Source organism: Rousettus aegyptiacus, unplaced genomic scaffold, assembly GCF_014176215.1.
Source record: "Rousettus aegyptiacus isolate mRouAeg1 unplaced genomic scaffold, mRouAeg1.p scaffold_m13_p_3, whole genome shotgun sequence".
Classification (NCBI taxonomy): domain Eukaryota; kingdom Metazoa; phylum Chordata; class Mammalia; order Chiroptera; family Pteropodidae; genus Rousettus; species Rousettus aegyptiacus.
In genome coordinates, this window is record NW_023416306.1 from 172132711 (window position 1) to 172147375 (window position 14665).

Genomic DNA, 14665 nt, shown 5'->3' on the forward strand with positions numbered 1-14665 from the left:
CGCCTGCGCGGAGGGCGTGATCCGGGCACTTCGGGCAGGATGAACGCTGCTTTCCAAGATGGCGACGGAGGGAGGAGGGAAGGAGATGAACGAGATTAAGACCCAGTTCACCACCCGGGAAGGTCTGTACAAGCTGCTGCCGCACTCGGAGTACAGCCGGCCCAACCGGGTGCCCTTCAACTCGCAGGGATCCAACCCTGTCCGCGTCTCCTTCGTAAACCTCAACGACCAGTCTGGCAACGGCGACCGCCTCTGCTTCAATGTGGGCCGGGAGCTCTACTTCTATATCTACAAGGGGGTCCGCAAGGTACCGACCCAGGCGTCGCCGGGGCCCGCCAGCGGCGTGGGCGAAGGCCGGGAGCAGGGCGGTGACAGCGGGGGCCAGGGTGACAGGGGTGGCCGTCGCTCTTACTTTCGAGTGGGCCGGTAACTCCACCGGGGTGCTCCTGAGGAAGGGGGGATTCAGGAGTGAGCAGGGCGGTGGCGGTGGCGTTTCGAGGAGTGAGGGCCGTGGAAAGGGACCGTGGGGTGCGGGGTTCCGTCTGGGAGGCCCCAGAGGGGCCGGCTGCCTCCCCTTTGGCAGGATCTGTCAGGCTCTGTCACGGCCAGGGAGCGGGCCTGCGAGTCCCCGGAAGAGGTGCCTCGCCTCCCGGCAGGGTTGGGAGTCTCTGTCTGGGTTAGAGAACGGGCGGTTCGGGGAGATCGGGCAGGCGGGACCCGGGCCGGGCAGCGGGGGACTTGAGACTAGGTCAGAAGGAGCTGCTTGGCACGAAGGGCTCCTCCGCCTGCTGCCGCACTGACACTTCCTGGGAGCCGCTCCTTCTCGTGGTAGCGCTTTCTGTTTACAAATACGCCGGAGGGAGGGCCGCTGTCACTGCCTCTGCCGGCGCAACCTCCTTCGGAGAGGTCGTTGAAGAGGGTCGTCCTGTTCCTGATAGTATGGGAGGGCTGATTGTTACAGTTGCGAGGTCAAAATGTTGTTTTCAGTGAACTAAGCTGCTTCATAAGGCTTCTGTGTGAGCGTGCCCAGATCAGCCCTGTCCGACGAGTCAGACTGTGTCCCAAACAGGGAGGGCTGTGCCTTAAAAGCTACTTTACAAGCACCATTCTTGGCGGGCGACTTACCAGTAATTCTGTGAAGTGTGTAATCGTCTTTTAAAATTCTCTCTTTAAAAGAAGCAACTTATTAGAGCTTTCCTTTCATTGGCAACGTAACTTTGTTGTCACTGAGCTCTGCTTTTGAGAGATGTGGTCTCTGACTTGACTCTTGGAAGGGGGAGGAAATTAATGCCCCCCACAGCACCGAGGCATGGGAAAAGGTGGTACCAGATTAATTTATAAATGTTTGGTTAGTGTGAAAAGAAATCGTACATAGTGAGGAGTGAACATTCCCGAAGATTTAGTATATCCAGAACAGTACGTTTTTGCTTGGTTCAAAAAACTAGGAAATGACAGTGGTATCTAAACGTAGCAAGTTGTCTCATTTGTTCAAGGTGAATCTTTTTTATTCCTGTTTGTAAGTGTACCACTGTCTTTGAGGTATGCTATTATAAGGCACTGAAAGAAAATCGCTCGACTTTATTTTTTCTCTTTTGGACCTGAGAAAGTACGAGTCATTAGCAGTCTAGGAGGCGAAGTTTTAGTCCTACTCCCAACTTTGTTGCTCACTTGTAGGGTGACCTTGGACAAGTTATTTAACTTTTGTGTGCACCTCTTTAAAAAGGGAATGTTGCAGTGCACACATTGTAATTTATAATATAATGACCGTAATGAACTTTAAAGACCTGAAACAGTAGATGTAAAATACCGTTAAAATAAGTATTAGGAGTTAACTGTCAAACAGGAAGCTGCTATCTCAACATTGATAATCAGGACCAAAAGGATCAGCTTTGTCTTTGGCTATAAATGTAGAATTTTAAGTTATTAAATTTTATTCATATAAAATAAAAAAGTGCCTAAACACCAAATTTACTAGCAATTATTAGTGTAGGCATTACCACTTTAAAAAAAGTTTTCTTTGAAAGTATATTATTTCTGAAACGTCTAGCAGCAGAGTTACCTGGATCTGGGAGCTCTCGCCTGGAAGTATCAACTAGTGTTCTCTTTTAGTGGGATACTATCAGCAAAGGGCAAAACTAGGAAAGCTGTTCAAAACTACACTAAACAATTATTGTAAACAAGACAAAATCTTAAACATGTCAATTTGCCTTTAGTTGTATAATTTGAGTGCTTTATTAACTTATTTTTCTGTAAAATTTCATTTTCATATGGTAATATAGATACATTTTCATCATATGGTGGACATTTCAACTCCTCTAGCCATTGTAATTAAAAATTTTTTTCCCCATGAATGAGTTTGCATTCATTATTTGAGTAGAAATGATTGTTTTTGTGAGTATTTTCTGATTTTAAAACAGAGCATATCATTTCCCTCACTGAGAAACCGAAATTTACTTTTTGGGGTTAGGAGATACAGATCTGTTTCTGACAGTTGGTTATTTTGACTGTTTTTTTCAATTTTTATTTGAGGCACATAAAATTTTACAACAATTTTTCAAATCATTCAGAAGGGCTAATCTGGATGAAGACATTCAACTTAAATCTATGTGTAAAATGAGTGAAAATGGGTCTTAAAAAACAAATCATGAACTATGCTGCCTTGGCAGAAAGGATGCAGTCGTGGAGGAATGGAGTGGACGAGGAGGTAGTCTTAACATCTGAGCCGAGAAGATAGTCTTGGCTCTTTAAAAACATTTGCAGGTCAGTTTCTAGAGCTAGAAGGGACCTGGGAGTTTATGCAGTCTCATCCCCTCAGAGAAAATCAGGGCGAGAGAGCATGTGCTCATGTTTTCTCATGATAAGGAAAGTGAAGCGCAACTGAATCTAAAGAACTTTCTTAGACGAGACTTATGGGGCCTTTGGTCACATGGATGCCGTATACTCCCTGCATTTCAGAATTCGCCCAGCATTTGGCCACCTACACTTTGTTGGATCTCGGTGGCAGTCTTGAGAAGCAGATGAAAGCATCTTTTCACAATTGAAGTTCAGAATGATTTTTTTTTGTGTGTGAGATGTATGTAGTTTTGTGAATTTATTTTGCTTAAAGATAATATGAACTTTGATTTGATACTGGCACTAATCATCGTAACAAAGATTTGAGTGACTACTCAGATGAAGATTATATGAGGCGAGGTGATGTGGGGTACCCAGAGATGAGTAAGACCCTGGTTTTCCCCATAAAGGGCTTTGAACTACTAGCTTTCAACTCTTTTTATAGCATGCCTTGCTTTCCTCTTTTGAAAAAGTGGTTGTTTTAGGATAAAGATGCCAAAGGTAGCTGGGCTTATTGGAGCAACCCTTGCATTTTATGGAGACCTGTTTTTACATAAATGTGAATGGCAGCCATTCAGATCTCAGCTTTAATGTCACTTCCTCAGCAAATCCTTCTCTGACTTCCCAGGCTAGACCAGTTCTTTTCCCGGGTACATGTTCCCACAGCATCCTGTACTTTGCCTTTCTGGTGCTTTAAAAAATTCGTAGTTCTCTGGGTGACTGTCCCTTCTTTAAACAAAGCTCCCTTAGAATAGGGACCGTGTATTTTCTGTCTTTCCAGTCCCCAGCAGAGTGTCCAGCATAGAATAAAGCGTTCATGCCCATCTATATCATACTTTAAAAAGATCTTTAGAAGCTGAAAACTCTAGTCCATTTTGGGCCCCAAAGTAACAGGTATTTTTAGTAGCTCGCATCTTTTAAAAGACATTTAAAATTATTGTTAGTAGGTTACAAATTTAGCTTTTTTACAACTGGGAAATTGTGTTGCAAGAATCGGTGAAGTAATGGAAAGGAACCAGATGTCGCAGATTACTTTTGATCTACTTCCGTCGCCATGCTACCTACCAGGTCTGTGTACTAACAGAGAGCTTTTTAAAACTGTATCTACTCAGAATCACTTGGCATCTAGTCACAAAGCCTTACTCTCCACCCCCACCCCCTTCTTAAGATTTCAGGCCACAGAGATGTTGTTGAAGCAATTCCCACAGTAGGTCAGGAGTAGAATTAGATGGCTGCCAAGGCCTTTTCACCTCCTAAGGTTCTGTGATTCTGTGCTCAATAATTTTTAAATGAAAATAAATTCATCTTTCTATTGGGAAGATGTCTTCACGTCTTGGATTCGTTGCCTTTTTCTTGAAGGGGGATTGGGAAGAGTGGAGTGTTTGTGAAAGCAAGTTGAACACATTGTGATTATAGGTCTTCGTGCTAGAAAAAGCTTTGATGAAGTCCAGGCCAGAGAGTTGGTTAATAACAGCAAAAATATTTTTAGAGCCAGAGTTATCCAAGGGGGAATTGGGTTGGCTTGGGAGAGATTGAGTATTCTGTGCAGAAAATATTCTGTCTCTGGCAAAGACTAGACTGCAGGACCACCCGTTGGTGACGGAGGAATTCATGCTTTGTGCGGGAGGGGGATCTAGATGCTTTGAAAGGTTTTTTTCCACAGGCTAGTTTTAGATGCTGGACTGCTCCAGAGAAGGTCATGTTCACACCTTTCTCCCCATTTGTAATTTTCACACCTCTCTGCTCCCCATTTATAGTTTAGAAAGAAGCTTAGACATCTAGAACTTTTTATATCAAATGTACTCTGATAAATGTTGTCCTTAATTTAATAGGATATGTATGGAACTGAGTGGAAATCTATTTTTTTTTTTCCATTAAGGGCTACTTAGTAACTTCTGAAGTGGTAATAAATGTTTCATTAATTGACTATAGAATCTTACATATTGAAGGGAAAACATCTTAGTTTATTACTTACAGGAGGCTTGAGAAACTTTCATGTGATACCTTGAAGCAGAGGATGATAATGAGATTTTGAAAGACTCCATGGGTGGATGTTAGCAATGGCAAGAACCTCCCAGAATACATCAGTGAAATCCATCAGATAGTCATCAGTGTCATTCTTTTAGCAGAAATTTGGGACACACCTGCCAGATGTATGGAACCGCTCTAGAAGTTGGGTGTAGACAAAGTCTGCCCTCCAGAAGCTTGTCATCTACATCTGTCATCTTCGAGTTCATTTAGCGACTTAATTTATTTTTTATTATACTCTGGTAGAAAACGAGCAAGAATCAAAACAGAGTTGGTGGATTTTGTCACTGACTAGTTTGGCTGTATGCCTAAAGAACCTTATTTTAAAAATAAATGTGAAGAGTTTTGTAGTGTGGTATTTGATGTTTTAGAGAACAATTTTATTTATATTTCAGTGAGGTTAGTTTGTGCAGAAATATGAAATGTGGCCCTATTTGGTTATTTAGGAGTAGACATCAAAAATAGAAATAACTTTAATGATAGACATTCACAGTTTTAATTTTCAGAACATTTTAAGTGGAGAACATCAGTGACAAGTTACCTTTTCCTCTAAACATTCAGCATCTATTTTTCATAATAGAGCACAAGGTATGTCTTGCTTTAAAAAAAAGGAATCATTCATCAAGTGCTTGTTGCAGAACTGTTATATACGAGGTACTGCTCTCTCATGTGGACGACTTGAAGGTGAACTAAGACATTTCCGGGCTGTAAGGACTTGTGTTTTTGTACTGATAACTGTAACAAAGGAGAAGGTATGTGCTCTATACTTGACTTGTGCAAGTGTCCAGGGGAATTAAGGCGTGAAGGTGAAGAAATAGCTCTCTGCCTAGTAAAAGAATATTGGGTTGGATTTCAAATAGATGATTTGCCCCAAAATGCTGTGTACACATCACATTTTTGTGGATTTAAAAATGTGTGGCCTTATATTTCTAATTTCAGAAATGCTTTATCTTCATTTCTGATTGAAGTTTGTTTGGCAATTGCTCTTTTAGCGTTTTCTCAACTCCACAGCTTCTCTCCCAATTCATAATTTGTAGGTCGAGTAATGTTTTGCATTGTCAATTCCATAATTTTGTAATACTGTACTATATACCCCATTTTTTAAAAAAAAAAAAACGGGGTATATAGTACTAAAAAGATGCCAAACTGTGTTACATTTCATCTTGCAGCAGTCGGAACATGGACTTGAAACTATAGATTTTATAAGGAGCAGTAATCGTTCATGAGGAAGGGATTTATAAGGTTTTTATATTTAAAAAATAAAAGTAAGAATAGCAGTACTTGAACACATTCTCAAACAACCGCCCTGCGGATTATGCCCGCGGCCCGCAGCCCGGGCCGCGTCCCCCGCTCACGGCCGCCCTGCGCTTGCTCCTCTTCCTGCCGTAGGCAGCCTGGCTCCGGCGCCGTTCTCGGCGCTCACCTCGTCCTTCATTGCAGGGGCTCTGTCTCGTCTCAATGTTTGATTTAATAAACGTCCGAGTGGTTCTGTGTGAAAAGCAGTCTGCTGGACTGGGAGCTCAGGGAAGCGCGAGACGGGATCCCTGACCGGGGGGTTATCTGACCACGGAGGCAAGGCGTTCTCGCACGCACTCTTCTGTCGGGATTCCCCGGGCGCCTGCTTTCTGTGGTCGAGGCAGACTCGCTGCCAGGGTAATGAACGGCTACGACGGACAGTTATCGGACCTGTAGACCCCAGGACGAGACGCTGTTCCTGGCCTAAGGTGCCTGGAGTCTGGTGGCGAGATGGACAAGTCGAGAGCGGTGAGCGGTTCAGATGGCGTCTGCCGATTTAGACAACAGTCGTGTGTTGGGGCTTCTTCGTCTGAATCGAACTTGGGTGGGGGCGAGTATGTCAACCCAGATGGGAAGAGTATTTTACATTTTTATTTTTACAACCTCTAACTGAATTTTATCTGTCCTTCAATTGTGCATATAGGCAACAAATCACAGTCGTAACAGACCTGTGACTTCATCACCAATGAAAAGCACAGATGTTCGCACATCACATTATGGCTGTTGCAGATGTATCAAATGTCGTTCACACTCATCACTGCTTTGCAATTGCAGCGGTAGCTCATGGGTCTGCTACTGGAGTTTGTTACTCTTTATGTGAAGTAAACTTTTAAAAATCCTAAATTTGTTTAGTATAACTGAATTTTAATATAATCGCTCTCCTTTGCACTCATGTGGATTTAAAAACGTTGTCGTGAGGCGTCCACGGCACAGGAAGCGCAAGCACCCCGATTTCGCTACGTCGCGGCCTCCTTTCCTTGGTGTCGCGTGTGTGCTTGAATGCGAGGACGGGGCTGGCTTCCTCCGTCCTGTTCAGCGAGGCCTGCAGCTCCACGAAGAGGTGTCTGTGGTACGCCTGTGGCTTGTCCTCGGCAGTCGACGAGCTAGACTTCTGCGTTGGCCGCGCCTCGCGCTTCTTTCCTCCCCCTCCTCTCGCCTGTTGCTGCTCTTGCTCGAGGGAGGGATACAGCGTCTGCAGGTTCCGCTGCTTCAGGTGGGAGATGCTCACAGTGCTGTGTTTGTCCCCATTGCAGTGGGAACTGAGATTTCAACAAGGCGACATTTGAAGTGAATTCTGGCGGGTGAGCGGGCCGAGGGGGAGAGGATTCTAAACCAGCAGAACTAGAAGCCCAAGGCCCAAGGATGTGGCCTTGGAAGGCTCCGGAGCCGTGAGCGGCACTCTGAGGGGTAAAGCTCGTGCAGGGTTTGGGGGACAGGAGCCCCCTCCTCGGTGGTGATCATTTAGGTGCTGGCTGCATCTGAGCTTCCAGAACTCCCAGTAAAAACATGTTTTAAATGTATTTTATTTTCTTTTGGGACAGCGCCCGAGGTAACATGCTGTGTGAGCGTATTATCCTCCTTTAGGGTTCCTGATTGTGTCAGTCCCGCCCCTCACTGGACCCTCGTCGTGTCATTGTACAGCAAGTTGAGTTCCTGCCACACTGCCACTGTCCCGAGCACGCTCCTGTCTTCGCACAGTGCTTCGTCATTCTGACAGCTCTGAGCGCTTGCTCCCGGTTCTGACCTCAGCTAAGTCTAGTTCTACGGCAAACGTGGTGTTATTTCTTTCGTCTTAGAAAAGGGGGGACCCTTTCTGGCCCCCACCCACTCCCTCTGGGTCCTCTGCCTCTGGCAGCTGCTGCCCCACTTCTCAGAGCAAAGCTCTTCAGGTTGTCTGGACCCTCACAGCGTGGTCCACAGACCAGCACCTGCAGCGTCGGCACCCCGCGGCCTGCGTTCTCACGGGCCCCAGTGGTCCCTGCGCCCACCGAAGTGGGAGAGGCGCCGTCTCTCCTAGCTTTCTCTGACCCTTTCTCTGCCTCTTCACACTATTCCAGCCAGATTATCGTACCTTCCTGCCATCTCTTTTAAGGATACAATTCTCTGATCTTAGTAAATGTACCAAGTTGCACGCTTGTTACCATAATCCAGTTTTAGAACGTGAGGGATTGTTTTAAATTTTATTTTGTGTAGGTTTCAGTTATGCTCTGTGACTAAATTCTAGAGATCTGCTCTACATCCTAGCACCTGTAGTTAATGTGGTGGTGTGCACGTCAAAGTTTCTTAAGAGGGGAGCTGTCACGTTAAGTGTTCTTACAGCAAAAACAAAACCAGGGCCACAGGAGACGTTGGGAGGCGTTAGATATGCCTTGATCATGGAGATGGTATCGCGGGTGTTCGCACATGTCCAGACCCATCAGACGTGTGCACGTGATGCGTGCAGTTCTTCGTGTGTCAACTGCACCTCAACAAATATGGTAAAATACATTTAATTTTGTCTTTAATTATATAAAACATTTGTATGGTTCCAACCTCAAACTATAAAACTCTTGAGAGAGGTTTAGCTTTCATTTCTGTCCTTCCTTCTCAGTTCTCTTCCTTTCCCTATAACCATTTTTTTTTTTTTTTTGGACTCATCCTTCTGTTATGACATGAAGGAGCGAACTAGGTATGGTATTTTGCATCTGGTTTCTTTCTGCTTAATGATATATGTTGCAGATCAGTCCATATTAGTAAGTGGAAAGCTTCATGCTTTCTTAAAATTCCTACCATGGGTGTATAATTATTTAACCGGATGACCCTTGATCGTTAATCTTTTTTTAATACAAATAATGCTGCAGCAAATAACTTTGCACGTTATTTCGTTATTTCGCACAGAGGCAGGCGTAGCCGTAGGATGTATTTCCAGAGGAGGTGCTGCTGGGTCTGCTGGTGCTGCAGGGGCCTGTGTGTTTCTGATGGATAGCATCTGATCGGCCTGCACAGGGAGGCATGTTCTCGTCTGTGCTCACGTGAGGACATGGGTCTCACGACAGCCTCCCCAGCAGAGCTGTCAGACTTTTGCATTCGATCTGATAAGTGAGAAATTCGTGTAATTTGTTTGTTTTTCCCTTATAACAAAAGAGGTCGAGCATCTTTCTACATAGTAAGAGAGACATTTCATTTTCTGTGAACTGTTTTATTTCCCATGCCCATTTTTCTGTTGCATAGCTTGATTTTTTTAAAAGAAACTCTGTGTTAGGAAGATTAGCCCGTTGTGATATGAATTACTGTTTTTTTATTCTCAGTTTGTCATCTGTGTTGTAATGTGTGTGTGTGTACTGTGAATAATTTTCTTATTTTTTTGTAGTTAAAATTATAAACTCATAAATCTTCATTTATAATCTTTTATAGATTATTTTGTGCCACAGTTTTATCATTTAAGTGTTAACCAGTTGCCATTCTCCAAGGTTTAAGTGACGGGAAAAAGGTTTACTTTTTAATATTTGAGAATTAGGCTTAACAAAGACTTTTTCGGAAGCCAGAGGTGAACATTGGGGTGCGCTGTAAGAGGAGCTGGTGGACAGCAATCCTCCAGTGGTTCTAGGGTGTAGCGCACCTTGAATGTGTGCTAACGGTAGGGATGTTTTGGTTTGCAGGTGACAGGAAACCCAGCTCAGACACGTTTCAGGTTTAAAGGGGATGCACCGGCTTATGCCATTGCACATCCCGGCGGTCGTGTGGGTTTCGGGCGTGCTTTGGGTAGGGCGCCAGCTCCGTTTAGCTGAGATTCGCTTGGTTTTGCTTTCCAGTGCGTGTCAGCGCGGCTTAGGTGACACGGTGGTGGTGGAGGTTCTGGGCTCCACATTTCTGTGCCACGTGGGCCAGCATGAGAGCCAGTGTCCAGGGTGAGAATGAGCAGCCCTGTGACTTTCTCAGAGGAGTAAGGACGATTGGTTCACAGGAGCCCCAGCACGTCTTCGATTCGTTGCCCCAGGCTGGGTCACCAGCCCACTCCTGGGGCCCTGGGCGGTCAGCGCTGGTTGACGGGTCTTGGCTAAGCCACGCCTTTAGCAGGAGGGTTGAGCTCCCCAAACCCTGACTGCTCTGGAGCCCTCTCCGAGCTGCAGACCACACAGTAGGTGTATAGATGGGGGCCGGGTGGGCAGCCAGGAGATGCACACTGCACTGCGTCGGGTGTGGGGACCCCGGCGTCACAGGCACAGTCCTGGCCTCAAGAAGAGCTCGTGGGTGGACGAGCCAGTAGCGCGGGGAGCCCGGCGCGGGCGGCATCGTGGCCCCGCGTGCTTCGGGAGCTGCTCCGTCCTCTGCTCTTGCTCGCACTGTGTGGGAATTTTTTGTTTGAATCTCTGTCTCCCCCACGAGGCTGAATCTCGAGGGCAGAAACCGTCTACCCACCCGCGTCCGTCGCAGCGCTTGTGGGTCTCATTCTCGAGGGCAAGTTGGGCGAGGGCACAGCCCTCTGTGGACTTACCTGAGTGAGTTCAGAGTCCCTGTCACAGCTGCATCTGGCCGGCGCTGGTCGGCCAGGCCGCAGAGGTAGGCCCGCCGGCCCCTCGAGCGCTGGTCGGGAGGCCCTCAGGAGCTAGTCTCGGCCAGACCTCGTGCTCCCAGCGCTGTGGGCCGCCCCGGGAGCAGACTGTGTCTAGCGTCTTGGTCGCCGGGAGCGGGCTTTGTTTGGAAGCTGCGTCGCCCTTATCCTGGTGTCCCGGGAAGAGGTGCTCACGCGCACTGCCCCTTCCAGTCCCTTCTTCCTTCCCCTTCATCATCGGAGTCGCACAGTGCCTCACACTGCTCCTCATTTCCCTCTGGATCGTGGAATAGGTGGGCACGAGGCTGGCAAGACGGAGGGCTCCGTCAGCGCAGCTAACTAAAGCACGGTGGGCGCTGTGCTCGGGGCTCCCCGAGGCGGCAGTTTGTTTCCCGGAGAGCTCGGGGTGCAGTCCAGCCGGCCGAGCTTTGCAGAGTCGCCCCTGCCCCCGCCCCAGCCCTTCGGAGCCTCGGGCCGTCTCTGTCGTGGAGGACCGTGGGGCCCGCCGCGCAGCCTCGCCTCCCCTGGGCGTCTGCCGTTGTCCGCGCAGTTTCATGCCCACCGCGAGGCCCGTCTAGCACCTCGGCTCCGGGGTGGCTTGGCCTTCCCTGTCCACCCCCAGTGACCTCCTCTGGTCCAGCTCCAGCACTCTCTCCCATGCCGACAGTCCGGGTCTCGTCCTCAGCTGAAACTTAATTCGGATAGAAACCGTGTCCTGCCCCAGTGTGACTTCGCGCCCCCCCCCCCGCCCCCGCAGCAGTTTCTCCAGGGCCCTGGGGAAACTGGCAGGTCCTCGGACACTGGTTGCCCGCGACTTCCTGGCCCCCGAGCAGCATCTGAACTGTCCATCATCATCTCTTGAAAACTCGTCATGCCACTTTAATTTCCTGCCTTTCTGGCCCAGATCTCCGGCCAGTCACGACTTCCACCGTTGCCAGTCCCTCCCGCTCTCCTGGTCTTTAACTGGATTTCCTCATGGCTCCGTCCTGCTCCCTTTTCTCACTGTTATAAGTCTCTACTGTGTCTGTATCTTATGTTCCTAAAACCGTTAGTTTGTGTCCGTTCTCCCCACCGAAGGAAAAAGCGTTTGTTGCAGTAAGTGCATCCAGTGGGTGGGCCCTGGGAGCGGAGCGCGGCGTTAGGGCGGTGAACACTTGCCGCGTGTGCGCCAGCAGAGCCAGTCTGTGTCTCTCCTTAACGGTGACTGTGGCCAGTTCCCGCTCCCGCTTCTGACGCCTTGGCTCCCTTATCCCTCCGTCCGTGGGCGTGGGCGTGGGCGTGGGCGTCACTGGGTCCGAGCTGTGGCTGTCCTCTGCACAGCTGGCCCCTGCTCCGCGGCCTCGGGGCGCTCCGGTCTCTGCGGGGCTTGCACTTCGCCTCCTCATTCCTGTTTTAATTCTTTCTCGAACAGACTTGCAAGAGTTTGTCAATTAAAATTTCATTTCACAGAATCAGCCACTGTTTTTCATTGTTGTTTTATTAATACCCTTTGTTATTTTTATTTCTTTTCTATTTTCTTTAGATTTACTTTGTTCTTTTTTCTAGTATTCTGAATTGAAAACATAGGTTTTCACCATTTCTTTATAATGATGTGCTCAAGACTGTAAAAGCCCCTCCAAGGATTGTTTTAACAGTCTCCCATATGCTAAATGTGTGGTAATGTCATTGTCATTAAGATATAAATATCTCGCTATTTCCATTTTCATTCTCTCCTTAACCCTTCAATTTCTAAGCAGATGTTTTTTAGTTTCTATTCATGGTGTTTAATTTTGTTCTTGATTAACTAATTTACAGTCTATGGTCATAGAGAATATATTTTTATATCAGTCATTTGAAATGTGATGAGTTGTTTTCTTTGTGACCAGTTAAAATGTTCTGTGTATTTTTAAAAGAATGTACATCCTCGGGGTTAGTTCTCTGTGTGTTTGGTCAGGTTTTTAATGCTCTTCACATTGTCTGTAGCTTCATGCTTTTCTGACTGCTTTATCAGTTACTGATAGGTGTTGAGTATCTCCCTGTGGTTCTAGACTTGTCAGTTTTTGCTTTATATTACCCGCAGAATTGTTCGTCTTTGTGGATCGTTCTTTGTGTTGGTGTTCTAGACTCATCTCTGTTTTTTCCATAAATGCTACTTTGAGGATTGGAAAATCAGTTTCTTTTTATTACTTTTGCTTGAAATGTCTTTCTGTCCCTACTTTTCAGCTTATGTATATAGTTTTGTTTTTGATGTGTCTTTTTGGTCCTCTTAAATGTTTTCTATTTCCTTGTTGTCCATGACAGTCTCTCCTCTAACTCTCTTTCCCCGGAACCTGCTTTCGCTCTCTTGGGAATTCCTTTTGGTTGTATCTCCGTAGTGGACCTTGGGTGCGTGGGCTTTGTCTGCACTGGCCTCACTCACCTCACCTGGACACCATGCAGCCCTGGTCTGCGGCTTCGTTCTTGTCGTCTCTGCTATATGCTCTGTATAGTAGCCAGAGCGAGCTTTAAGAATGCGAGTCCGATTGTCACTCTCAGGCTTAACATCCTTCCGTGGTTCTTGTTGCTTTTAGCATTAAAAGCAAAATTATTATCATTGCCTAGGCCCTGAACGAGCTCACCCTTGCCTACCTTGTCACCCTCTCTTCCCTTTCCCTGTCTTTCTCACTCGCTGGCTTCCTCTTAATCCTCCTAACGAGCCTTGCCCTCCTGGCCACAGATTCTGGTGGCGGTTCCTTTGCCTGGAGTGCACGTCCACTCCCCACCCCTTCACTGCTTAATGCCGGCTCCTTCCAGTCTTAGCTCATAATTGCTATTTTTGTCTAAGCCTCTTACCTCGACCCCTAGGTTAGGTCAGGTCTCCCGTTAGCCTCTACCAGGTGGTCCCTCTAGCACATGTCATGACCCTAGTAAAATAATTTTAACTTGAAATGTAATTTCCCTCTTCTCCCTACCTCGTAAACTGGATTGCAAACTCAGGAGGGCTCAGTCTGTCTCATGCGTTGCTAAAGTCTAGCTTACTGCCTCTGCTGCATTTAGGCACTCCGTAATATCTGAATGAATGAGTGAAGGTGTGATTGGCTTGTCACGTGTTTACTGCCAGTGGATAGGTTACTATGGTAAGCATGTTGTCTTGAATGTAGTTGGTGTTGGATTAAACATTTCAAAGAATCTGTCTCTGATCTTTTTCATCTGTGTCTTGAGATAAAGGACGGCAAGCTGTTATGTGCATTCCATTTCTCTCTCCCTTCCTTCTTTCTTCTCCCCGTCTCCCGTATGTGCATCTTAGCACTGACAACAGGTAGTTACATGAAAGAAAGCCGAGAAATCCGGTCAGTGTAAAAGTTTTTCTTAGACAAGAAGTCGGCTAATCATTCATATCACCAGTAAGGTTGCTATGTAGGATTTTTCTTTCATTGGCGGCAGTAGAAGGGCAAGATTTTTTTTCCTCCTTAAAGTTCAAAGTAAGGTATGTTTATGGTAGAAAATTTGGAAAATTCAAGTAAGAAAAAAAATCCCATCTCCTACAGCAATTAGTATTTTGGTGTTTTTCCTACCAAGACTTTTTTGGTGCTCAGGTGTACACTTTAAGCATAATTTAGGTCCCTGGCACCTAATATTGTGTCTGGCGCCATGAGGATGCTCGCTGAGTATTTAGAGAATGAACCCAGGTATGTGTTTTCAATTTGAAAATCTTCCACAGCTTCCTAATTTAGTACTTAGGTAAGCACTGCTTTTGTTGACGGGGTTAGAGTGGTCAAGCTTTACATGAGGGTGCGGTTTGTTTTTAATGAACCTATTAGACCATTGTAGAAGGTCGCTTAGCTTAAGAACCTTGGAGTCACCTGAAGGTTCTTTCTTTTTCTCACTCTACTTCCAACCTTCACTAAGGCCTGTTGGCTCTGCCTTGACATATATCTGGACTCTGATCCCTCCCACCTCCAGCTCCCCAGGTTAAGGAAGCACCTGTCTCACCCAGACTATCACTGTGGGCTGTGAACG

General features: G+C 46.6%; 1 protein-coding gene across 9 annotated transcripts in view; it reads left to right on the forward strand.

The window, feature by feature from the left end:
- The first annotated feature begins 16 nt into the window (after nt 1-16).
- The window catches only part of WDR20 (WD repeat domain 20), a 54364-nt gene continuing 39715 nt past the window's right edge, over nt 17-14665 (forward strand). For 3 of the 9 annotated variants that reach the window (XM_036238704.1, XM_036238708.1, XM_036238705.1), the window contains exon 1: nt 33-122. Coding sequence is in view for 5 of the 9 variants with exons in the window: in XM_016166011.2 (XP_016021497.1) it covers nt 59-307 (249 nt within the window). In the remaining 4 variants the exon portion in view is untranslated. Of the gene's footprint in view, nt 308-14665 lie in introns of all 9 variants that reach the window. The other 6 variants (XM_016166010.2, XM_016166008.2, XM_016166007.2 and 3 more) reach the window with 4 other exon arrangements.